General features: G+C 35.1%; 2 protein-coding genes across 2 annotated transcripts in view; both read right to left on the reverse strand.

Annotated features, from left to right (window-relative positions):
* LOC107552192 (uncharacterized) overlaps nucleotides 1–5,944 on the reverse strand; it is a 36,824-nt gene extending 30,880 nt beyond the window's left edge. The window contains exons 1-2 of the mRNA XM_016234036.1: nucleotides 5,854–5,944; nucleotides 188–394 (exon numbers count right to left, since the gene is read on the reverse strand). Of these exons, the coding sequence (XP_016089522.1) occupies nucleotides 188–394; nucleotides 5,854–5,914 (268 nt within the window). The 5' untranslated portion in view covers nucleotides 5,915–5,944. The remainder of the gene's footprint in view (nucleotides 1–187; nucleotides 395–5,853) is intronic.
* A 17,400-nt stretch (nucleotides 5,945–23,344) lies between these two features.
* On the reverse strand, nucleotides 23,345–26,011 carry LOC107552151 (transmembrane protein 230-like). The gene is made up of 2 exons (XM_016233980.1): nucleotides 25,847–26,011; nucleotides 23,345–23,964 (listed from the first exon to the last, which is right to left on the reverse strand). Exons 1-2 carry the CDS (start codon nucleotides 26,009–26,011, stop codon nucleotides 23,824–23,826), a joined length of 306 nt encoding a protein of 101 aa, XP_016089466.1. The 3' UTR covers nucleotides 23,345–23,823.
* Between the last annotated feature and the right edge of the window lie 1,254 nt (nucleotides 26,012–27,265).

Genomic DNA, 27,265 nt, shown 5'->3' on the forward strand with positions numbered 1-27,265 from the left:
CCCCCACACACACAAATCGTGCAGTGCTATTTGACATTAATATAATGAAATGATAAACATTACTGTGAGCTCCAAAGACAAAGCACATCAAATTCAGACCCATAAAAGTCACTTCCTCTGTCTCCTCTGGCAGAGTCTCTCCTGAAGCACTAATGGAAAACTAATTCATGTCTGCGGTGACGCTCACCTCTGTAGTTGGGATGCACTCGTGGGGTGTAGCTGCCGAATTTGATGAGGATAGGGACGTTGTACCCCAGCCGGACCCACTCCACCACATGTAAGGGAAACAGGTTTGGAGTGGTGGCCCCTTCTGATGAAGGTGTCAGACTGCAGCCCAGCTCAGCAAAACCCCCGACTCTTCCCTGGACCACCGACTCAGCGCTCAGAGAAAGACCTGAGGAACACAAGCACATGTCAGCTGGACTATTATTTCCCTGCTAGTCCAGATAAAGATGGTTAGGACAAGTCTATGCTTATTTATGTAGTTTAGCGGCAGTTTTGTGCTGATCCAGATTGATTTATTCTGGTTTAGAGCTGATTCAGATGAATTTATACAAGTGTGCCCTGGTATAGACTTATTTATGTTGGTTAGCAGGGGTTTAGAGACGGTCCAGACTTTTATTCTGTTTTAAAGGTGGTCTAGACTGATTAAGGCTGGTTAGCAGTGGTTTTGTGCTGCTCCAGACTGATCTATGTCGGTTTAGAGCTAGTTCAGATGGATATATGTGGTTTAGTGCTGGTTTTGATATGGTCCCGATGAATTTATTCTGGCATAAGGGTAGTTCAGCTGGTATATCTGCTGATTTGTGCTGGTCTAGGTTCATTTATACTGGTTAGTGGCAGTTTTGCGTTGCTCCAGACTGATTTAAGTTGGTTTAGAGCTAGTCCAGATGGATGTATGTGGGTTAGTGCTGGTCTAGACTGTTTTATGGTAGTTAGCGGTGGTTTCAAGCTGGTCCAGATTGATTTAATGTGGTTTAGAGTTGGTCCATATGTATTTCTGCTGGTTAGTGCTGGCCTAGACTGATTTCTGCAATTGCAAGAAATGCAATTGAGAAACACAAATTAAGTTAAATTAATTTAGCTCTTAAAAAAGTCAGCAGAAGAACAATATATCACGAGGAACAAATAACAAACACACATAATTTGTCATCTGACATGTGATTTCTGTTTGCACTCACAGTGCACAGATCAAATCCACAGGGTATAAAACACCAATATTTGTCATTGGAGGAAAGTACTTCCTGTACACTGTGTACTTAATGATAAAACCAGCAGTTCTGATGTCCTGGAGAAAGCATGAGATGCATGATTGGATGCAGACAGGAACAAGAGCCAGAAGAGAATGCGAGATGGAAAATGAGAGCGTGACTGAGAAAAACAAGACACAAAAGAAAAGCGGGAGGGGGATGTCACAAAAACACACACTAAATGGGGCCGAATGCAAATCCAGATTAAGGGGGGCAGGGTGCCAAAGAGATGACATGCATGTAAATGAACATACAGCATGTTAATATGATGGACGCCTCAGTCTGTGACACTTTCTCTCCCAGCAGTCCTCAAAAGGACAGACAAAAGGAGCCTCATTAGGGTAAATCTCACAAAAATTACAGGTTGATATTACATCACAAAATAAAATTTAATAAAAAACTATTTATATAAAAATGTATAAAGAAAATAGTATTTTATATAAATAGAAAATAATTACAATAATAGAAAACATAAGTATATTATTATACCATTCATTATATATTATAAATATAATAGGGATGCACCAAATTTTCTGCCGCTGAAAATTATCGTCCGAAAATGGCATTTTCGGTTTTCGCCCGAAAGAGAAAAACAGCCGAAAATACAAACCGAAAATATATATATAATAATACAGCCGCTATGGCGTGCCCCACCCCGCTCCGTGTTCAGCGTGCAGGTTTCACTCTCCTCGTCATTGCGCGGTTTGACGATCTGCTCAATATTCCGCTCTATGAATGTGCTTGTGTACCGGAAAAGCAAAGTCCGCTCAAATAACGTGCTGACAGGACATTTCTATGAAGTATACTTGTTCCTGTTTGCAGTAGCACTACTGTGCTGTAACATGCTGTAGTACAGCTGTACTGGACAACGTGGCTCTGCTCACATGCTCTGATAATAATAGCTTTGTAGGACTATACATTATTTGGATAATTAGTCCAAAAAAAACGTATAGCTGATTCTGTTACATAGAAGTGAATCCAAATATTATATTGATATTTAATATTAAGGTAACACTTTACAGTAAGGTTCCATTAGTTAATGTATTAACTAACATGAACGAACAATGAACAATACATTTATTACAGTATTTATTAATCTTTCTTAATGTTAGTTAATGATAATACAGTCGTTCACTTTTAGTTCATGCTAATTCAGAGTGCATTAACTATTAACATGCACAACTGTTGATTTTAATAATGCATTAGTAAATGTTGAAATTAACATTAACTAAGATTAATAAATGCTGAAGAACTATTGTTCATTCTTAGTTTATATTAACTAAAGTAGTTAACTAATGAACCTTATTGTAAAGTGTTACCAATATTAATATAATTTCTGTCCAGTTTTATTGTGTTACTTTCAGTAAAAGTGTGGTTATTTTATTGGCTTGTGTTTTTTAAATTCAGTATCATTAAAATTATTGAGTTCAATTAAAAAGTCTTACAAAATTACTTTATATTATTTAAAATTAAAGCATTTACGGTTTCGGTTTTCGGCCAAGTTCATCCAGAATTTTCGGTTTTCGGCCCAGAATTTTCATTTCGGTGCATCCCTAAATAATAATAATAATAATAATGAAAAATAAAAAAAAACATTCTCGATAAGACAATGAACGCCAAAAATCACATTTTTGCTACCTTAATACAGTAATAAATTATCATGTACTGTACATTAAACGTAAGTACAACAAATACTACCATAATGTTACTTAGGACTTTACAAATACATCATACATATAAAGAGTTTAGTTTTTTTTCTCCAAATTACAGTAAAGAATTTTTTTTCCAGTATTGTGATGAGAATTTAGAAAAAAAACAAAAAACAAAACAAAACAAAGGTCCTAAAAATATGCTTAATTTTTCAGGGGCATTTACTTTTTGTGAGATTCCCCCATTTACACACTAGGCTGAGAGATGTCTCTAGACTCTCACATTCACGAGTTGTAAACCCACTGGGGCACTGTTGCACCCCTTGTACCACAGCGGCCCCATGCATCTAGTCTCATCTGCGATTAGGGTAATCTCTCAAAAACGCCACTCGCTGACAGAACCACAACCTCCCCACCCTCCCTCTGCCCTGAGACCCCCTGAGGCGCACACATGGCCAGCCACCCCTAAGACTCCCACACCCCGTGCCTTGAGAGAAGGGAAATCTAAATCCCAGACCGATCTAAATCCGGATTTGCAGATTTCATTTTTTTTACAGGGAGGATTTGATCCCCTTTCCTCACAAATGTTTGGGGTCTTTGCTCCTAAATACCAGCTCCAACATCACAAACGCTCTCTCGCTTGTCCCGGGAAAGGTCGTGTGCCATAAGGAACATAGAGGGCCGTCTGTTCGTTAACGAACAGGAATTAACCTCCCTGCACCAAACGTGTTCTGTGAGTAAACAAGCTGAACTAAACCCCTGGTGTGCTGTCTGTGATATTACGGTCATGTCTACAAACACCAGCAGAGGAATCATGGAGAGAGAAAAAACAGACACAAAAGGACAGATAACAGACGGTGTGAATGAAGAAAGGAGAAAGCTTGGAAAAAAGAGGCAAAAAAGCATTTATTTTTAATGGAGCAGAACATGCAGTGTCCAAAATGTACACTTGCCACATAAAACTGGCTTTAACAAGTAGACAAACTGTTTGCCAGTGGGCCAATCACTTATTAGGAAAAGCAACATGATTCATGGTTTTAATCACTGTTTAATAATGATATCCTGACCTTCAACCAAGTTATTCTTTTGTTTTCATATAAGAAGTGACAACACCTATGTGCCAAAAAGTCATGTTGGCTCTCAGTGTTTTTTCCCCCCCAAAACATGTTTTGTAATTAAATATTCCAAAATATAGCTTGTTACAGTTTACCTAAGGGTTTTTATTGTTGACTAAAACTAAAACTATTAAAAATCCTTAATTGATATTATGCTGAAATAAAATAAAAAATAATTAATCAATGAAAATGAAATGAACTTAAAGGGGTCATATGATGTTGCTAAAAATAACATTATTTTGTGTATTTGGTGTAATGAAATGTGTTTATGCGGTTTAAAGTTCAAAAAACACATTATTTTCCACATACTGTACATTATTGTTTCTCCTCTATGCCCCGCCTTTCTGAAACGCGTCGATTTTTACAAAGCTCATCGGTCTGAAAAGCGAGGTGTGCTCTGATTGGCCAGCTATCCAGTGCATTGTGATTGGCCGAATACCTCAAGCGTGTGACGGAAATGTTACGCCCCTCACCATACTGTGATGCCCTGTGTCCCAGCCGGAGCGACGAGACAAAAACATTAAAACCCATTATAAACGAGGCATTTTTTGCATCCAGTGGGGACATGATTACGGATTATAATGACTTCTACTGTCTTTTTACGAGTTGCGTTGCGTATCACGGTGTATAAACATAAAACCACGTCTGCATTTGTGATCGGAGAAATGACTAACAACAAGCGCTACTCTACATTGCTCAAAACTCGCGTTTGAATCATCAGTGGCAAATTCTTTAAATATGAAAACGTACTTACAGTCTGTGAGTCAGAACAGCCGGCATTGTAGTCTACTCTACCAGGATCAGGAAACAGTCCTCCATAAAATGCGCTGCACACATCTGAATATTTGGGTTGAACTGTTCTGGAACAGTGTTGTAAATACAACTTAACCACTGATTTCTAGTCGTGTCCTCTTTTGGAAGGCCAAACAAAGTATTTTCGCTTTCACAACGAAAACACACAGCGTCTCCACGACATGGCGGTGGCGGTGGCAGCAACAATAAAGTTACGCCTTCTTTCTTTGCATGAACATTTGGGCGGCATTATGCAAATCTTCCCACACAGTGATGTAGAAATGTGGGGGCGTGTTTAAACGAAGCGTTTTAGGAGGGCTTGGACGAGTCTTAACTTTTATAAAGAATATCTCTTTGGGTTTGAAACTTTAGTCTTTGCAACTTCAGGGATCTTATCTATTCACGAACAGCTTGTAACACTCCAAAGAGAAAGAAAAACTTGAAATCGCATCATATGACCTCTTTAAATGAAATTTACAAATGCTGCCTTGGCAGCTAACTGAAATAAAATAAGATTAGGCTGAAGTACTAAAATTAAGTGAAAGGTAAATAGAAATTTGTTAAAAATTAATAATAAAACAACAAAAGCACATAAACAAGCAATAAATAAATAAAATGAAAACTGGAAATATTAAAAAGCTTATTCAACATTTTAATAAATACTATAATAGTATATTAATAATAATATAATAACAATGGTTCACTTGCCAATAAAAGGTCAAAATGTTTCAGTGGCCTGAAAAAGTATTTGGACATTTGTACTATACTCAAAAATGTTGCAATGTCATTGGATTACATAACAAAATATTAAAGCAAGTGTAATTGATCATAAATAAAGATACCACAAAAACATATTATATGCAAAACATTTGACAAAAAGATCACCAAAACTCCAAAGTCAGTGAAGAGGTGCAACATTTGAGACATGCAGATACAGACAGCGGCTCTAATGCAATGGCATTCACACAGAGTGAATAAAGTGAATAAAGGGTCCAAATACTTTGTGAGGTCACTGTGATGTTAGCAGGAGAAGGAAGAAGTACTTACGCAGTAAAGAGAGGGCGGCCGCGACGGTGACATTCAGAAGCCAGAGTTTCTTCTGTACCATGGTAAACACTCACATACCATCACACACACCCCACCTGAAACACAATCACACACACATAAGTCAGTTCTGAGGACTCTCTGCCTGAGATAAGACAACATGAGGAATATTTCCCGGTTCAGAGTGTTACGTACTTCACTGACTAAATCCATTACACACATCTCGCATTATCATTTAATACTTGCACATTTCCTTATTAGGAAAATCTCATGAGACTTTAAAGAACATGTTCAGGTCATATTTCACCACAATCACACAAAATAATGATTTGTTCACAAATTAGATAACAGCAGCCTGCATCATTTGCTGACTGAAATCCGTGTTTCAAATTTGTGGTGTTGATTCCAGAAAATGTTCTCACAAAACATAATGCATTTCGTAGCACTTTTGTTTTCGACAGACATTTGTAAGGTGAAGATGTCTTGTATTATCCCTTAATCACAGAAAAACTGAACAAAGGCATGCTTCATGTCTTCTTCTGAGTCAGGTTACAACTACTTGTTCAATTCTCAGCTGATTTTTACATGCATGAATGATTCTGGAGACATTATTTTAAGCCTAATTAGAATTAGTGCTGTCAAATGATTAATCGCGATTAATCGCATTCAAAATAAATGTTTTTGTTTACATAATATGTGTTTGTGTACTGTGTATATTTATTATGTACATATAAATACACACACATGCACGTATATATTTAAGAAAAATATGTTGTTTATATATTACATATATTTATATATAATATTAATTATATGAATATAAATATATACACATGTAAATATTTTCAAAATATATATTGTATGTGTGTGTATTTATATATACATAAATATACACAATACACAGAAAACGTACTTACAGTCTGTGAGTCAGAACAGCCGGCATTGTAGTCTACTCTACCAGGATCAGGAAACAGTCCTCCATAAAATGCGCTGCACACATCTGAATATTTGGGTTGAACTGTTCTGGAACAGTGTTGTAAATACAACTTAACCACTGATTTCTAGTCGTGTCCTCTTTTGGAAGGCCAAACAAAGTATTTTCGCTTTCACAACGAAAACACACAGCGTCTCCACGACATGGCGGTGGCGGTGGCAGCAACAATAAAGTTACGCCTTCTTTCTTTGCATGAACATTTGGGCGGCATTATGCAAATCTTCCCACACAGTGATGTAGAAATGTGGGGGCGTGTTTAAACGAAGCGTTTTAGGAGGGCTTGGACGAGTCTTAACTTTTATAAAGAATATCTCTTTGGGTTTGAAACTTTAGTCTTTGCAACTTCAGGGATCTTATCTATTCACGAACAGCTTGTAACACTCCAAAGAGAAAGAAAAACTTGAAATCGCATCATATGACCTCTTTAAATGAAATTTACAAATGCTGCCTTGGCAGCTAACTGAAATAAAATAAGATTAGGCTGAAGTACTAAAATTAAGTGAAAGGTAAATAGAAATTTGTTAAAAATTAATAATAAAACAACAAAAGCACATAAACAAGCAATAAATAAATAAAATGAAAACTGGAAATATTAAAAAGCTTATTCAACATTTTAATAAATACTATAATAGTATATTAATAATAATATAATAACAATGGTTCACTTGCCAATAAAAGGTCAAAATGTTTCAGTGGCCTGAAAAAGTATTTGGACATTTGTACTATACTCAAAAATGTTGCAATGTCATTGGATTACATAACAAAATATTAAAGCAAGTGTAATTGATCATAAATAAAGATACCACAAAAACATATTATATGCAAAACATTTGACAAAAAGATCACCAAAACTCCAAAGTCAGTGAAGAGGTGCAACATTTGAGACATGCAGATACAGACAGCGGCTCTAATGCAATGGCATTCACACAGAGTGAATAAAGTGAATAAAGGGTCCAAATACTTTGTGAGGTCACTGTGATGTTAGCAGGAGAAGGAAGAAGTACTTACGCAGTAAAGAGAGGGCGGCCGCGACGGTGACATTCAGAAGCCAGAGTTTCTTCTGTACCATGGTAAACACTCACATACCATCACACACACCCCACCTGAAACACAATCACACACACATAAGTCAGTTCTGAGGACTCTCTGCCTGAGATAAGACAACATGAGGAATATTTCCCGGTTCAGAGTGTTACGTACTTCACTGACTAAATCCATTACACACATCTCGCATTATCATTTAATACTTGCACATTTCCTTATTAGGAAAATCTCATGAGACTTTAAAGAACATGTTCAGGTCATATTTCACCACAATCACACAAAATAATGATTTGTTCACAAATTAGATAACAGCAGCCTGCATCATTTGCTGACTGAAATCCGTGTTTCAAATTTGTGGTGTTGATTCCAGAAAATGTTCTCACAAAACATAATGCATTTCGTAGCACTTTTGCTTTCGACAGACATTTGTAAGGTGAAGATGTCTTGTATTATCCCTTAATCACAGAAAAACTGAACAAAGGCATGCTTCATGTCTTCTTCTGAGTCAGGTTACAACTACTTGTTCAATTCTCAGCTGATTTTTACATGCATGAATGATTCTGGAGACATTATTTTAAGCCTAATTAGAATTAGTGCTGTCAAATGATTAATCGCGATTAATCGCATTCAAAATAAATGTTTTTGTTTACATAATATGTGTTTGTGTACTGTGTATATTTATTATGTACATATAAATACACACACATGCACGTATATATTTAAGAAAAATATGTTGTTTATATATTACATATATTTATATATAATATTAATTATATGAATATAAATATATACACATGTAAATATTTTCAAAATATATATTGTATGTGTGTGTATTTATATATACATAAATATACACAATACACACACATATATTACGTAAACAAAAACTTTTATTTTGGATACGATTAATCACGATTAATCATTTGACAGCACTAATTCTAATTTCCACATTTTCCACTCCTCTGCACAAACATTTGACTGCTTTTGTTGTTTTGCTAAGTGCAATGAAACTGATATATATTTAATCTTCATCCTTATTTTGTGGGGGGAAAACTGTATGGACAGTTTTTATTAATATTTTGAACTCAGCATCATCAAATTAGGTAATAACCTGCCTTTTTGCAAATCGGCACTTTTTTCCCCAATATGTAGGGCTGTGTAGTCTTTACCAGTGTTATTAGTCAAGTCAAGTAACCTTTATTTATATAGCGCTTTTAACAATACAGATTGTATCAAAGCAACTGTACAGCATTAATTAGGAAAATATTGTGTCAATAATTAAAAATTATAATAGTAAACACTAAATTTTCAGTTAAAGGCAGTTCATCATTGACTAGTATCATATTACTAAGATACTTCAGTTTTTTTATATTTTAAATTAGTTTTCATTTTCAGATTTTCTGTTCTGAATTTTTATTTTTAATGCAAAAAGTTAATGTTTGATCAATTTTGTTGTGCTTCTGGTCATTTTTATCATTGTTTTAAAATGTCTATATAGACATTGGCTTATACATTTTTATTTCAGTTTTAGTTTGTTATTTTAGACCATCAAGTTAAACAAATGAAAATGAGAAATGTTGCAAATAGTTTAAATAAAATGCATTTTAAAATATAATTGTAATTATATTATATATCATATATAAATGACATATATAAATTATATTAAATATTTTATTTAAATTATTTGTTTTGCAATTTTGTAATTGTTTATTTTATTTAAAGAAAATGCAATTTTATTGTTTTAATTTTAATTTCAGTTAACTATAATAACCCTGATCTCATCTTTGATTGACCTGCTCCTTCTCTATGTAAAATATGAGTGCTGTTTGCCCATGCAAAAAATGAATGCACATTAACGCAATACTTAGTGGTTATAAATAATACTTAAAAAGAAAAAAAATTAAATCATGTTTTTTTTATGCATGAGCAATAGTAATAGAAAATCATGCAAAATAGTAAAAACATTTGAACTAGCCTACTAAAATACAGCAATTCTGAATGTTTCATCTGAAAACAACTGGCAACCATCATGAAATCTCCTTGTTATCTTAAACATCACCCGACAGAGACCCAGAAAGTGAACACACCCCGCGGTTTACAATAATCAACTCTCCAGCCGTTCGATATTTCTCTCCAGTATTGTGGAGGAGATTCCCTGCAAAGTGCCTGGAAATGAAAGCAGAGGTCGTTTAATAAAGTGCTGGCAAACATCCACTCGTATGATTGAGCACCTGAGAGCAGCAAAATCCCCCAACCTGTCTCCCACATCGACCATTCAAAGCCACTAATACCAGCTTATTACTTTAAGTTAATTAAAGCCCGAGTTGAAGGGTAAGGCTATTTTAAGAAGCCATGCGCAAAGACGAAAATCATGCAAATGCATTTCGCTTGGTTTTGTCTTTCTGCACACATTGAATGCAACAAAAATTTGGAGGTACATAATGGTAACGGTAACAGATTTGGCAGTTACATTCGCTCTGGCTCATCAAACTAGTCAAATTTCACGAGGGGAATATAAATCTCTCATCTCCATTCTTTCCAGCCCAAATCACAAGACAGATTTCCACAACGCAGTGGAAAGTTATTGGCTTTGAACAACCACAGGTATGAAATAAACCACATATTTCTACTGTTTCCACATCAATATACTCCACTTGGAATTTTCAGAGAGTGAAAATGCCTTTGGTGTCTAGAAAAAATATCCTTTTCAAAAGGGGAAGTGTAGACTATATTTTGTTGCTAATAAAATATTCTTTCCTAACCGATTTAGACAAGTAGCACAAATGATGCAGGATGAGTTACAGCACTTTGGCTTATAGGATTGTTCAAATCACTAACCACAATATGAGCAACAGCAGATGTGATGCTTTATTATCAAACAGCACTCATCAACAAATTGGTGTAGGAAATACTGCATTAGTGAAGTCATACTGTAAATAAACTGTTTGAAAGTGAAAAGTTTAGTTTATACACAGCTTTGCTGAAGTCATATGAACACGCACTTTTAAAAAAGTTTTTTAATTGGCATTGATGCCTCCATGAAGAAACTTTAACATCCAAAGAACCTGTACATTCAACAAAAAGTTCTCAATAGTGAAAAAAGGCTCTTTAGATTATTAAAAAAATTGTTCTTCAAATAAAAGAAACTACATCCTTCAAAATAAAGGTTTTTATCGATGGTTCGATAAACAACTTTTACCAGTTATAGAATTTTTTCAGGATCTTTATAGTGGAAAAGGTTTTTAAATTTTAAACATTTTCTTCACACTTAGAATAAATTGTTTGTTTGAAGGGGTCATATGATGCAATTTCAAGTTTTCCTTTCTCTTTGGAGTGTTACAAGCTGTTCGTGAATAGATAAGATCCCTAAAGTTGCAAAGACTAAAGTCTCAAACCCAAAGAGATATTCTTTATAAAAGATAAGACTTGTCCACGCCCTCCTAAAACGCTTCGTTTAAACACGACCCCACATTTCTACATCACTGTGTGGGACATTATAATCCGTAATTATGTCCCCACTGGACGCAACAAATGCCTCGTTTATAATGGGTTTTCATGTTTTTGTCTAGTCGCTCCGGCAGGACACGGCATCACAGTATGGTGAGGGGCGTAACATTTCCGTCACACGCTTGAGGTATTCAGCCAATCACAACGCACTGGATAGCTGGCCAATCAGAGCACACCTAGCTTTTCAGACCGATGAGCTTTGTAAAAATCGACGCGTTTCAGAAAGGCGAGGCAGAGGAGAAACAATACTGTGCAGCATGTGGAAAATAATGTGTTTTTTGAACCTTAAATAGCATAAACACATTTCATTACACCAAATATACAAAATAATGTTATTTTTAGCAACATCATATGACCCCTTTAAGAACTTTTCACTGAAAGTTCTTTGGGGAACCAAAAATGGTTCTTCTATGACATTTGCTGCAAAAAACCCTCTTTGTAACCTTCATTTTTAAGAGATCGAAAGTCACACTCCCATGGCTACAGTCATGTCAACCGAGGATATAATGCCTCTGTTCTGGAGTCAGTGCTTTATTTGCCTGTATAATAGGCTCAAACAGGTTTTGGGCCGCATGAACTGATCTTGAAACCGGCCTTGAGAGGTGCCAGATGAGGGCAGGGCATTGTGTGCCTCTGCGTGGAGTCTCTTACCAGTCAAGCTGTTGAACAAGGCCTCCTTGTGAAAGTGTCTTTCAGAGAGAGGAGTGCAAGCGGTGAAAGACAGACAGAGAGCAAAGCTTGCGCGTCGGAAAGAGACTTTCTGGCCTACAAGACTCCAGGTGTGTCCTAATCCGGCCAAAAGTATTCAACTTTGCAACAAAAGTCAAGAATTTGTGCTCTGTGGTGAGACTGAAACCATATTTTAAGAAATGTCTTAATTTAACAGCAAATCGTTTAAAAGCCCATATTGGTTGACCTCTAATGTGATTATTTGTGGAAACAGAACTGTTTTCAAGATTGATAATAATACGAAATGTTTCCTGAGCTGCAAATCAGCATATTAGAATGATTTCTGAAGGATCATGTGACACTGAAGACTGGAGTAATGATTCTGAAAATTCAGCTTTGATCACAGAAATAAATTACATTTTAAAATATATTACAATAGAAAACAGTTATTTTAAATTGTAATAACATTTCATAGTTTTACTGTTTTTACTGTATTTTTCATCAAATAAATGCAGCTTTTCAAAAACATTACAAAAATGTTTCGGACCCCAAACTTTTTGAATTTTCATCAGCCATCTTTTGCAACATTATACATTTCTTTGCTGTCACATTTGAACAATTGAATGCATCCTCACCATCCATCCTTTTGAACAGTAGTGAATACTTGGAAATAATCACATAACTGCAAATGATAAAGCAACCTGATACACTCTGATCTGAGTGACACGCACAAACCCCATGACCTTCTCTTAAAATCAACCTTTACGACATCTTCAAGAGAGGAAGCCCCCGAAACAGATGCTTAAGATGGTGAAGAACGGCTCCCAGGGCATGATGGGACATGCTCTGGAAACCGTCTGATCTTTGATCTTGGCCTTGACTGGCAGGGGCACTTAATAAAACGTCTTCAGAACACCATCCAAAGCCAAAACAACTACACGGCCACTTGCTGTTTCATGCAAAACCATCCAAACTGGTTAAGACCTGTACCATCTGTTATTGACCAAAGTGTGTCCACTTGGACAGCTATAGCAGATAACAGACAATCTCAATCTAGTTGGCACACCTCTGGAGTTTCAGGCTGATCTGCTTTGATAGTTCACAGCCTCAATTGACTAAATGAATTAAGTAATATGACAGTGACACAGTTACTGAAGACCATGTCCATCAACATTTCTCCATGCAATATAAATATACCACTGATGTTTCATTTCACATGCTGGTAATTGCTCTCTCTGATCAACTTCTCTGATCAGATCAGCCACATCTTCAATTCAATTACCAATAACACTGGAGATGTAAGCTCTTTGATCACATTAAGAGCAATGTGTTCAAATTGTTGTTCTCACCATAAGGTACTCTGACAAAGATGTTTGTGTCGGGTGTACATTTCTGCAGGTGATGCCCTGAACACGCTTTAGTGTATTAAAAGGTGAACCGGTCATCAGAAAGCAGAAGTTTAAATCTACTTGATCTGGGATCAAATGTCAAATGAGGTGGTTTACTCGTCCGGTGAGGATAACAACTGTTCAGTACACAAATGCATTAAGAAGCACAAATGCAACTCCTGCTAAAGCTTTTAACAGAGCAAATAGAGTTGTTTAACACTGAAATATGTGATTATATTAACCACTGTTCTAAAGCAACTCTTGACTGCAGAGTTGTATCACTTTATGTACAAACTAAGACACTTCGCAACCAGTGATCTTTATTTTCTTTGTCTTGTTTGATGATGCCAAAGAAATGTCTGGCTAAGAAAGTTATGGCCAATTAATTGAAGTAAAGCTGAAATAAAATAAAATAAATATAGAAAAATTCAAACTACATGGAAATTTTGAAATGTTTTCCCCCCTGCCTAATAACTGCAATAAAGTAAAAAATAAGTTTGAAGTACTAACTGAAAAAAAAAAATAATAATGAAGAATTTTAGAATTATTACCAAAAAACCCCAAAACTAATAAAACTGACAAAAGCACATAACAAAACTACACAAATTAAAATGAGCTTAAAATACAAATTAAAGCTAATTCTAAATATATAAAATATAATAATTTAAAAAATATGAAATTCATTACACAAACTGTAATACTAAAATAACACTGAATAAACTTTTCACAATTTTGACAAAAATATGAAAAAATGCTATTCCAAATAGCAAAAGCAGTTCACTCATAACTGCATATTAACAACTTTTTTGTGAGATAAAGTAATGAAATATAGTGTAATCCTGGAAGTGTAATTGCACATTCAAATTTGTTTAGTTTTTTCACTTTTTTTTCACATTGCAAAATGTATCGCACTATTATCATGACATTATTATTATTATTATTTTTAGACTTATCTATAACATTTATTTCTTCTTCAAATGTATTATAATGTATTATAATTTTTAATTGTTTAATTTTTGTATTTGTTCTCTTTATTATGATGTTAGCGCTATGTAAACGGTTTCAATTATAAAAAAAGAGGTTCAATAAAATAAATAAATAAACAAACAAACAAACAAACTTCTGATGAAAGCTTCTGCATGGGAATCATGCAAACATCGCTGAGGCCCATGAGAGCAGCTCTGGAAACAGGTAGATGAAAGGTCAATCACTGCACACCTGCTCTTTGCCGGAGTGAGTAATGTGGACAGCGAGCCGCAGACACAGCCTGATTAGAAGCTGTATTATGCTGCAGCTAATCCTGGATGATCCAGGCTGCCATAGGGCTCCAGCACGGGCCAAAAAGAATGACCCGGGTCAGAGGAAGAACAGTAAGCCAGCAATCTTCCTGTGGTATTATGATGGCATTTCTAGGGTTGGGCGAATGTTAACGGTGAAATTATCATGCCAAATTAAACTAAGAGAAAGAATCTGTGCCATTGCATTTAACAATTAAGCATGTTTCATCATACAATCAACAATAAATGAAACTACTGATAGATTGCTGTGTTTTTCAATAGAAAATGGCCAATATTGCATGTCCCTAATATAATTTAATGACAGTAAAGGAGACATACATACATACATGTCGCGCTATTTTTAGTTTTGTGTTTATTTTGTTATTAAATTATGTTTAAATGTTTGCCGGTTCCCACCTCCTTCAAGGGTTAGCTCACCAAAAAATGAAAATTCTGTCATTAATTACTCACCCTCATGTCGTTTCAAACCCGTAAGACCTTCGTTCATCTTCGGAACACAAATGAAGATATTTTTGATGGAAAAAAAAACAAAACCGACATTATTCAACAATTCGTCTCCTCCACATCACCCAAGTGCCATTTTGGAGATTATCCTCTGGACGTAAACAGCGTATGCGGTTCTGTGTCAGCTGTGTCACGCCGGATCTGTTTCCTATGTTGTTGTGATTTGATCTGAACGAAAACAGCGTATCCGTGTGACGCAGCTGACACAGAACAGCATGCACTGTTTACATCCAGAGGATATTCTCCAAAATGGCGCTTGGGTGACGTGGAGGAGTAGAATTGTTGAATAATGTCGGTTTTGTTTTTTTTTCTTTTGCACACAAAAATGATTCTCGAAGCTTCGTAAAATTACGGTTGAACCCCTGATGTCACATGGATTATTTTACAGATCTCCTTGCTACGTTTCTGGACTTGGGAACATTTCAGTTGTGTTGCTGTCTGTGAAGAGTCAGACAGCTCTCAGATTCCATCAAAAATATCTTAATTTGTGTTCCGAAGATGAACAAAGGTCTTACGGGTTTGAAACGACATGAGGGTGAGTAATTAATGACATAATTTAAATTTTTGGGTTAACTAACCCTTTCATTCTGCCCGACCTCCTCAGCACCGTGATCCCCCTCAGCAGTGAGGGCTCTTCTGACAGCGTGTCCCTCCTTCCTCCCGAGTTTCGGCACCAGTGTAACAAAGTTTGTAGTTCGGGGAAGAAAGAGGTGGGTACCGGCGAACATTTAAATATAATTTAATAACAAAATAAACACACAACTGAAAATAGCGCGCCAGCCCCTCACGGATGACTGCCGCGCACAAACAGAACCAATCAACATTAATAATCCAGGCCTGGTCCTCTCTCGTCCAACACTGTCGTCACTCCTCCTTTTATCCTTCCGGAGCTCCTCCGTGGGACTCGAGACCGGTGAGTGGCGCAGGTGTTGCTCATTACCATTCAACTCCACTGGACTCGCTCCGCCCCCATGGCTTTCGGCCCCGCCCCACTCGTTGCAATGTGGTTTTGTCATTTTTATTATTATTTTTTAAACATTTAATAATTTCTTTTTATTTCAGTTTTAGTTTTATCAATTTTAGTTCTTCAACTTAGTTTATTTCAACATTGCAACATTTCTAATTTATTAAAGTTTTCATTAAAGTTGATCTAATATTTATATTTTCTTTAATTTCAGCTTTATTTCAATGAATAAAAACTCTTTTTTATATATATAGTTTTAGATTTAGTTAACAATAACCATTTATGTAAACAACATGCATTTTTAATTTATTAAAATTGCTTTTAGGTTTTTTTAATACATTTTTTTTATTTCAGCTTTATTTCATTGAATTAAAAAAAATGTTTTAGTTAACTATAACAACATTTATCTAAACCAAACATATTTTCTTCAGAACACAACATTTAAATCACTCTAAAAATAAATTAAAAACTAGTTTTTGCAATGCCGCTGATAATTTCAAAATGGTATAAATTGGAGTTTCCCTTGAATTCTGTTACTTCCCTCAGGTCATAATATCAAGCTCCATTGAGATTCCTGCTTGCATAAAGCTTTGCAGAGTGAAATATCATTCTGCACCTGGATGAACACCAACGTGTAGTCTAGGTAATCAGTTAATAAGGGCTCATTAGATCATTTTCCCATTTGTACCACATTTCTCACATTAGCAGCCCTCAGGGAAGGTTTATCCTGATCTGTACCTGCTGCTGAGATACTCATATACCACTTATTATCACACTAATCATGGCTAACAGAAACCAGACCAAACAGTGATGATGATGTTGATATGTGTAGACCAGTCAGTGGCAGTGAAGCACAACATCTGGGATCGCAGGAAGTCTTAAGTAGCATCTTGGCAAGAACCTGGTGTGAAATAAGTCAGGAAATATAACTTGATGACACGATATGTCTATTAAACACCCGTGGGAGCCCTGCTGCCAAATACTGCTCAAGTGGCTTTGATTTCTCTCCAGTGCAAATCATGTAGATGCTAAAATGCAATGAAACTACCACCACCCAGGTATATCTGTGAGGTAAAACCTTCAAACCTGGTCTTGTGACTTTGCCATGCATGAACAAGACATGATTTGTATTACCCTGAGATCACACACAATAGCTCCATTTACAGATTGCAGAAGCAGTAACAAACATAATCTCCTTCAAATTAATTTGTTTGCTTTTAGCTCCAAAAGCCTGCTCTGATAATGTCTGAGCTAAAAGAAATCTAGTTAATGAAGGTCAATTATAGTGAAGATATGATATAAAGCATGCATCATGCAAGTTTATAAAACATACTGTTGATGGAAATAAAGAAATATGGAAGATAGTTTCCGCCACTGAATACAAAATAAATAGGTAATTGTGACTTTTTAATCTTTTTAAAGTGTTTTTTTTCATTCAGACTTTTCCCCCAGAATTGTTAAGATATAAACTTGAAATTGCAAGTTATACAATCCAGTTGTGAAGAAAAAAAAGTCAGCTTGCAATTTTTCTTACAATTGTGAGTTTATATCTCGCAATTCTTTTTTTTTAATTATTGTATTTCTTATTACATAACTCAGAAATACAAGAAACACAGAAAAGAAACAAAATAAATAAAGAAGTGAACATACAGGTCACCAGAGGCATCACATACAGTTCTTACATCCTTCTTACACAGTTATTTTTATAATAGAGGTTACTCTCCCAATATTAATTGAAGTCCGTAAGTTTCAGTCATTTTACGTCCATAAAGTTCAGTCCATTCAGTGTATTTACATAAAGTAAATACTTCACATATATGGAGAAAGGAAAATATATCTCGCAATTTTGAGAAAAAAAAGTCTGTTTGTTCGCGCTTGCCTTTAAAATCGACATGCGTACTGCACATGTCTACATACCTAACACATACTACGCACGCGCATTACGTCACCGTTTTCAAAGAGTCCCGTATTGGGTGTTTACACGGAAACGATAATGGTGGCGTTTCAAAAACTTGCACATTAACACCCATTTTAAAAAATATGCGTTTTCAGTCCCCCAAAACACCGTTGTCGTGTAAACTAACAGGCAAAACGCATAAAAAGTTTCCCATTTTTGGCTGAAAACGTTGTCGTGTAAATGGTCAGTTGTGAGAAAAGAAGTCAGAATTGTGAGATAAAAAGTCGCAAATGCAAGAAAAAAAGTCTGAATTGTGAGATATAAACTTATAAACCTTAAAAGACTGAACCACTATGAGCTAAGAGGTTGTTATTCGAAGGTATATGCTTTTGTTGAAGCCATAAGCCCGCACTTTGAGTTTATGTTTTTTAATATTTGTGTTTAACAGCAAGAATCCCGGTGAAAAACTATAGGGCCTTTCACACCGCTTTAGTTCCAGAACTAAATGTACAGTACTAAAGTACTGGGCCGATTTTGCGCAAACTATTTCCCAGTACCATTTAAAGGGTTGCATTCACACCGACAGTGTGTACTAAGAAGTGACGTAAGCCGGTCGACAGCGTCGTCATTTGTGCGCGGCGTTCAACAACGGAAACAAAGAAGAACAACATTAACAACAGGAGGATGGAGGACGCTGTGATCGGAGCTGTGTTTTTGTTGTGTCTCGTGGGATTCACAATAATGGACATGGAATGTCGACGTATATATAGCGATTGAAAGAACGGAAAGGAGGACTAAGAATCTCCAACGACAACTGGCAGTGCTACATTTGCTACAAGTGCCTGCACTTCAGCGTCCGTCCATCCATCGCTGATCTCCATTCTTGCTAAATAAGTTGACACAATGTTTACAGTATGTTTACACAGAGTTTTAAATCATGGCGGGTGAGGGCGTTTTCATACGCGTTTGGCCAATCAATGTCTACTTGCGTCACGATTAGTACCAGTTGTGCTGGTTAGACCCTGCTCCGGAGTAGGAGTTAATTTGGTTCTCGAAAAAGGCAGTCCGGTACTAAAATTGCACCCAGTTCCGGCGGTGCGAAAACGCCAAAAAGTGGGTAGTTCCACAATTAGTTCTGGTACTATGAAAAGGTTCCCGTGGTGCGAAAGGCCCTTATGAGAATAATTGTGCCAAAAGAACACTTTAATGCCCACCCACATCCATGAAGCACACCGAATGAGGTAATCGAATAATGTAATCTCCCTAAGATTAATATTATGATTGAATCCATCAAGGCATTAAGTTAAAATCTGAAACCTCTATTCATAATATTGCTTTCTCCATTGAAAAAGCCACCTTGTCTGAATCAGGAGAGAAATATGCACAGATCAACATTATTATGGACTATGGACTTGTATAACTGGAAGCAATGGTTTGAGGTTAAAATGTCTACTAAATGATGGATTTGTTTCTTACGAACACGCAGCTTTTCACTTCACCAGACGTTAACTGGTGAACTGGAGTGGTGTGGATTACTTGTGGATTACTGTGATGTTTTGATCAGCTGTTTGGACTCTCATTCTGACGGCACCCATTCACTGCTGAGCATCCATTGGTGAGCAAGTGATGGAATGCTACATTTCTCCAAATCTGATAAGCAAACAAACATATCTACATTTTGGATGGCATGAGAGTGAGGAAATGTTTAGCAAATTTTCATTTTTGGGTGAATTGTTCCTTTTTAAAATCCCTATGGGAAAAATACTTCCGGAATCAAGCCACTGAAAAGTGGGCGGACAATGTTGCACTCTATTGTGACACTTGCTTTAGCAGACACCTCTAGTTATTATCTCAAGAAGAAGCAGGGGCATGATGCAACAGACAGAAAGAAAACAATAAAATGCTTAAAGGTATCAAGATAACCATGATGACATTTGTTATCCTTGCGACCTTTGATCTTACAGCAGCTGTGTGTATCATCACAACACTGTCTAATGTGGGTCAATAATATCTGCTTCAAAAGCATTTGAGAGCAGAAGGTGAGTCAGTAAAGCTCATTGACGTTTGACCCTCACCGCTCACTCTAGTCCAGGTTAAGCCATTCATTTTGACATTGTTAGGCATGACCCAGAGACCAAAGTATACCACAAACTAATCCAAGCACGACAGGTTAAACTGCTTTAGTTAGCTTCCGCAGGTATATGTTTGGCAAACAGCAACTGTAAAGATATTTATATTCACACAGCTCAGCACCCTTTCTCTCTCTGAAATACAGCTCTCTTATCTTTTGTCATATACTATATATGGATATATATCAGGTGCTGGAAATTACAGTAAAACATGATAAGATTGCATATCAAGCCATTAAAGATCAAATATATCCAACGCATGAACTAGACTAAAAGGCCACACAGCTGAAATACATGCAGGTGTTAAATAATATATAGGTCATATGAAGTAATGATGTATAATAAATCCTAATTGACATGACATAAAATGTCACTGAACATCACAATATGATACAAATAATGAACAAATAGGGTTAAAATGAAAAAGCATGAAAAAAAATTTTGGTGCAAGAAGAAGAGTTATAAATAAATAAATATTCATAGATATTAAAATTATATAAATATTCTTAATGTTACGTTGAGATGTATGTGGTGTATATGCATCTCTCTCTCTATTACTTCTATCTAATATTTTCTATTATTGTAATATTAATTATAAATATAAATATTATATATATAAATATATGTAAATAATCAAAGGATATATATCATTGTAAAAACTTAACTTTAATTCAGAGATTTGTTTTTCAGAAGTCGACAACCATGCGAAACCACTAATTTAATCAATTAATTAATTAAAATAATTAAATGTGTTTAGATGTTAAAATATATATTTATATTTATAGTAAATGTATTACATTTAGTATATAGTGTAAATGTTTTTAGATGTTGACAACCATGTTAAACCAAGAGTTTAGTATGTAAAATAAATAAATATAAAAGTTAAATAAATACATTGTATATATAAATATGTAAATAAATATAGATCAGTTTTAGATATTAATTATATAATATACTTATATGTATATTTATATTAAACATAAATATAGAATGTAGTGTAAATGTTTTTAGATGTTGACAACGATGTGAAACCAATGTGAGTTTATAAATAAATAAATAAGTCACTTTTTTATATTTGAATTAGCTATTACCTAATCATTTCTCTTAATTTTACTTCTATAAATATTTAAACAATATTGTATATGTATGGAAAGCCACTTGAATACCAAAAGTGTCCCTTTAAATATAATAGTATTAGCTACACTGTAAAAAATGACCGTGAATTTAACGGTAAAAGACTGTAAAAATGCTACAGTAAAAACCTGTTAAATGGTTAACGGTAAATTCCCCTACTATATACAGTGAAAAACTGTATTGGACATTACATGTATTGGACATCAATTTTACGGTAGTATACCGTTTTTGGAAGTGAAAAATACCGTATAATTTACAGTGAATAACCGTAAATTGACATTCCCAGAATTCCCTGCGTTACATTTAAAATGTTATGTTTTTTTGTTGAAATAACTATGTTTCTTCTTAGTTTTTTCTTATCAGTTTTGTATATTAGGGTTGTGTGTTACACCTAATGTTGTTAAATGAATGTTTATTGCATTATTTCAGTTTCATGTGTGTTACCGTGATGGTGTTTAGTGTTTGTGTGAATGACACTGTGCACCTTCTATATATGTTATTATTTAAAAGCTGCTTGTGATGGGCTTTGGTTCATCATGTGGCTTTCTCATCACCTCCTGCATTTGGTGGTTATCAGTGTATTACAAAGGTACAAAACAGATTTCAGTACTTCAGTAGGTTGGTATATTAACATTATATCAGTTAATGAAATTACGGTATTTAACTGTAAATTTAAGTTAAAACCATAAAACCTAAAACGTTGCTACCGTATTTTTTACGGTAAAATTCCGGTAACCACAGCTGCCGGTTTTTTACCATAAATTTTACGGATTTTTGTTTTTACAGTGTAGCTTATTATAAAATTTAAAAAAGCATTCATCTAATGCAGTTTTTTAACACGTTTAAAGCGAACTCTCCTGCAGCTTAATGAAGAGCTCTGAATGAGGTGTCTGTGTTGGACAGGAGGACTGATATCCAGCATGTCCAGCATGTCCAGCTCTGGTCAGAGAGACTGTGTGCTGGTCATTGTTCTCAAGAGAAACACTGGACCTCACGTGCACCCCAGAAAACACACTTTTAAACAGAAATAAAGCCATGGAGGACAAAACCTGCAGCTGAACAGCATCTTAAGATGATGCATACAAGACACAGACATCATAATTCAAACAGAAGCCTCGTATGAATGGCAGCTCTGACATACTGTATGAATTATGTATGTTGACAATAACATCTGCCGGCGCAAACGATTGCAATATGTCTACTTATATATATATGCATGTATATGTGTGTCTTTTACCTTTTTGAGGCACTTGACTGATGATTAAAAGAAGGTGTCACTCCATCGATGCTTTAAGCCTTTTCCTCCGCTTGAAAGTTCCCCCAAAACACTTCAAATATTCTTAAAAGTACTGCAGAAAAGATTTGATAACAGAACCAGAGCCCGAGTGTCGTCAGTGATACTGTGAATGCAGCAGCTCTTTAAAACTTCATGTACTCTGCAGGTCAGTCCAGCGCGGAACACCGAAGTCCCGTGGGTCTGTTCGCACGTTAGATCTGTCGTCTGCTTTAAACCGTGTGCTTGTTCGGCGTCCATTCAGTTTCTCCTCCGGACTGAAGGAGATATCGTCATGTGTGTGAAGTTTCCCGCGGTCTGCCGGTCTCGAGAGTCTCTCAGTTTCAGTCCAGGGAAGTTTGTGCGGTTACTCACAGGATTGTTTCCCGTTCAAACACGGACAGTGTACACACACACACACACACACACACACACTGCCACACGGGGGCGCAAGTTGACCATCAATAACAACTATAGTAAATGTAGTTTTATTATCAGGGTTCACCTTCTTTCTTAAAAACTGAATGAACTGAGAGGCTTTCTAAGTGCAATCATGATAACAATCAGTCTTCATTTTAAAACAAGTTATTTATTCATAAATTATCTTCTGTAATGTCAATAAAATCACATAAAATAAGTTAAATCCAGTGACATGACATTAGACATTAAAGATGCACAATCTGTAATGGTGCTTTACTCACATCATACACAAATGTTTTTAAATTTAAAAACAAAACTTTTTTATATTTCAAGAATGGATTGAAACAGTAATGTTAATGTGTTTCCTCAAAAAAATATAAAAAATCTCATCATTAATGACAGATTTGATTTGAACCCTAGTGCAATCCAACAGCATGTCATGTTTTGAGTAGTTTTTCTTGCCCCAGGCTTTGCTTGACGCAACAACCTGTAACTCAATACAGCACACTAATATAACAACTGATCGGAGACCTGTTTGCATTACAAATAATGGCATTAAATCCATGATAAAGTGATATTCATTACACAAACCATCATACTAGTTCATGAACTCCAATCACCTTCTGAGTCTATGAAAATGTTAAAAAATGAGGCTGTCAAGTCATTTTGACATGGCAGACATCAGCGGCGGTGCAGGAAAACCAGGTTCAAAGCTCTGTCAGATCAGCCAGCTGACAGCCCGTCCCCGCCACTCAGTCATCAAAGTCAGGGATGTCATCGTAGGAGAAACCGCGATAACCCTTGGAGGCGTAATAGGCGATGCGCAGGTGGTAAAACCCAGGAAGAAAGACCAGGATTCCAATAACCAGGACTGGGATGGTGCGATCACGGTGCTGTGAGTGACAGAAAGACAGAAATATCCACTTTAAGAGCTCGCCGGGTCAAATGTGTGCGCAGGTCATTAATAACTGTCAAAAATATGTCTTTTCTGAGGACCTCAAAGTCTGTCATACACTGATCAATCTATAGGGTATTTTGTATTCTCATTTTCTGCTTAAATACACTTTTTTTTGTTGCCTATTTCAGACCATTTCTTAATGCATCAATTTATTAATTTTAATAGATTTTTTTTTTAAATGCACAATTATGACTAATGTTGAGTTAAAAATCACAGAAATTCCAATCTGACTATGCAGACTGATCAAAAAACATGAGTAAATAAAATAAATACAATTGTATTCAAGTGGCCCTTTAAGTATAACCAATTTCAGAGTATTTTTGCATTAATTATTATTATTTAATAGATTCTTAATAGTGCACAAAGTTAAATAAATAAAAAAATCCCATAAATTCCAACCTGGTTGTTCCAACCTGTGTGTATATATATATTATATATAAATTATATATAATATTATATATAAAACTGTTTAAACCATTCAAAAATGTCACTATAAAAATATCAGATACATTGTGTTATTTCCAAATATGAAAGTAGCCAAGATCAGAATTTTAATTCTGATAAAAATAAGTGTTTTCTGAGGACCTCAAAGTCTGCCATCTACTGATCAATCTAGTGCAAAGGGTATTTTGCATGATCATTTTTCTTATTAAATATATGTATTTTTTGTTCAAGTGGCCCATTTCAAATAATTTTGTATTTCAATGAACCTATTACAAATGCATTTATTTTCATTGACTCTTTATAACACACAATTCTGACAAATTGCAAGTTAAAAATCACTACAAAAATCTAAAACATATCAGGGTTATTTGCAAATGTGAAAGCGGCCCAGTTTAAAAAGTTTTTTTTATAGTCTCATTGTCTGCTCAAATATATATAGATTTTATATATAATTCAGAGTATCGGTATTTTAATGTATCGATTTCTTAATTTTTTATAGTGCACAATTATGATGAATGTCAAATGAAAAATCACAAATTCAAACCTGAATATTCAAACGTTATTACAAAATTTAGATATGTATCAAAGTTATTTCCAGATATGAAAGCAGCCCAGATTGGAGTTTAAAATGATCATATTCATATATATATATTTCATTAAGTCTTCTCAAATCATTAGTGATTACTAGATATAGATTTTTTTTTTAAATTTTGAATAAAGACATTTTTACATTAGAACAATAAAGTGGCAATAGCATAAACTGTATATTCATTTTAGAAATGTCCACAACATTTTCAGGCCTACATAAAGCTTAACAAATTACTTAATCAAAAATGTATTTAATTTTAATAAATCAAAAATAATTTAAAGATGAAGTTCTAAAATTACCAGTGTTATATTAATATCATACTATTATAGTTTTTTAATTTTTCCATTTTCTATTTTCATTTTAATTTTACTTAAAGCATTAATAACTCTAGTAACATTTTAAAAAGTTTTAGTTTATGCATACATTTATGCTAGTTTTAGTTATTTTAATACATCAAGTTGAATGAAAATGACACCTTTTTGTATGCTGTGCCTTTAACTTTCTATAAAGCATACAACTGCAGTTGATGACAGTCTGACAGAATGCAGAAAACATTGCTTTACACTCAAGAAATGCATTTATGCTGCAAATAGCCATGAGGCTGTTAGGATTATGTAAATCAAAAACATAAAACAACAGAGCAATGAAATCAAACTAATGCACACTAACAAATGCACGAGGAACGTGTCTAGAAATCTGAATGCGAAGCTAATAATGGCACAATCTGTACAGGCAGAACATGAAAGCAATGCATGGAGCTGTAATAATGTGCAATGGCACTCACATCATTAACTTCAAAGTATCCTGCTAACAGGAGGGATCCGATGATGATCAGAATGGAGCCGATAAGGAAGAGAACGGTTGCCAGGGCGATCGCTTTATAAGGGACTTTAGGGGGACTTTTCTTAAACTGAGAAGAGAGAGAACATTGCTCAATATTACAACGCATTCATGCAGAATTTCAGTTAAGAGCAGTAAACTGAATGCTTTAACTACTGTAAAACACAGGGGAATGCAATGAAAGATCAATCTCCGCACTTATTTATGTGTGATATTTAGTATGTATAAAGTCAGAATTGCGAGATATAAAGTCAGAATTGCGAGATATAAACTCGCAATTTTATGCGATTTCCCCCCCCCCCTAAGTTAAAATTGTCAAAATTGATAAGTCAAAATTGGACTTTAACTCGCAAGTTTTATTTATATTATTTTAATTGCGAGTTTATATCACGCAATTTTGACTTTATAGCTCACAATCGCCATATAACATAGATATATAAATAAAAAGACAGATATGTATTAATATTACTTAATCCCTGGAAATGACAAATATGAAAGTGAGCATCAATGATTTGCATATTTAATTGCATTAAAGCAGCACTAAGTAACTTGGGCGCTCTAGCGGTTAATAAACAGAACTGCACACATCCCGCGGAAGAACATTCCGACCGGATCTACTTCTCTAAGTTTATGTCTATGGCGATTCACGCAGGCATGTGTTACTCCGCGACGACCCGACCAGCCTGCAATAGTCCAAATATAAGTACTTATTACAAGTGTACCGTAGTGATTCGGAATAAGACAAAAACGCGGTTTGGAAGATGAATTTGCAATGATGTACTCGCTCATTCTATACATTTAGCAAATTTTGAACACAGAAAAAGTTACATAGTGCTGCTTTAAAAGCCTTTTCCCCTCTCACCTGGGCCCGGTTTTTCAAAAGGTTTAATCCGGATAAAATTGATCCGGATTTAGTAATCCTTTTTTTGCGATCCGTGATCACGTAATCCATCTTACTTTTGGAGCCAGTTTTTTAAAGCAACATCGGATTGGATCAGATATAAACTCAGAAAAAACATAAATTCTGAAAAAAGTCAGATTTGTGACAAAATAAACTTGCAATTGCCTGAAAAAAAGTCAGAATTTTGAGATAAAAACGTATTATTTTTAATTCAGTGCTGAAGCAAACAAACAAACAAACTCAAATGTGACATGTAAACTCAGAAATGTTCTGAGTTCATATTTCACAATTTTTCTAAAAAGAAAACCTTATTATTTATAATTCCGTGCTGAAGCAAACAAACAAACAAACAAACAAACCTCTTTCTAGCTTGTACTTATTTGAACAATGTCTAAGAACTTGGTATTACAAGCACTTCTTGTGTCTGTTTGCCTCTTTAAGAAGAATCGCTTTATGTATCCC

Source organism: Sinocyclocheilus grahami, unplaced genomic scaffold, assembly GCF_001515645.1.
Source record: "Sinocyclocheilus grahami isolate Dianchi unplaced genomic scaffold, SAMN03320097.WGS_v1.1 scaffold442.1, whole genome shotgun sequence".
Classification (NCBI taxonomy): Eukaryota; Metazoa; Chordata; class Actinopteri; order Cypriniformes; family Cyprinidae; genus Sinocyclocheilus; species Sinocyclocheilus grahami.

What these genes read in the sequence shown, in the direction of transcription:
- LOC107552151 (XM_016233980.1), bottom strand. Translation starts at nt 26,011, where the DNA reads ATGCGTTGTAATATTGAGCAATGTTCTCTCTCTTCTCAGTTTAAGAAA. An exon ending in GATACTTTGAAGTTAATGAT is followed by an intron (nt 23,965 to 25,846) that starts GTGAGTGCCATT and finishes TGTCACTCACAG; the next exon opens with CACCGTGATCGCACCATCCC.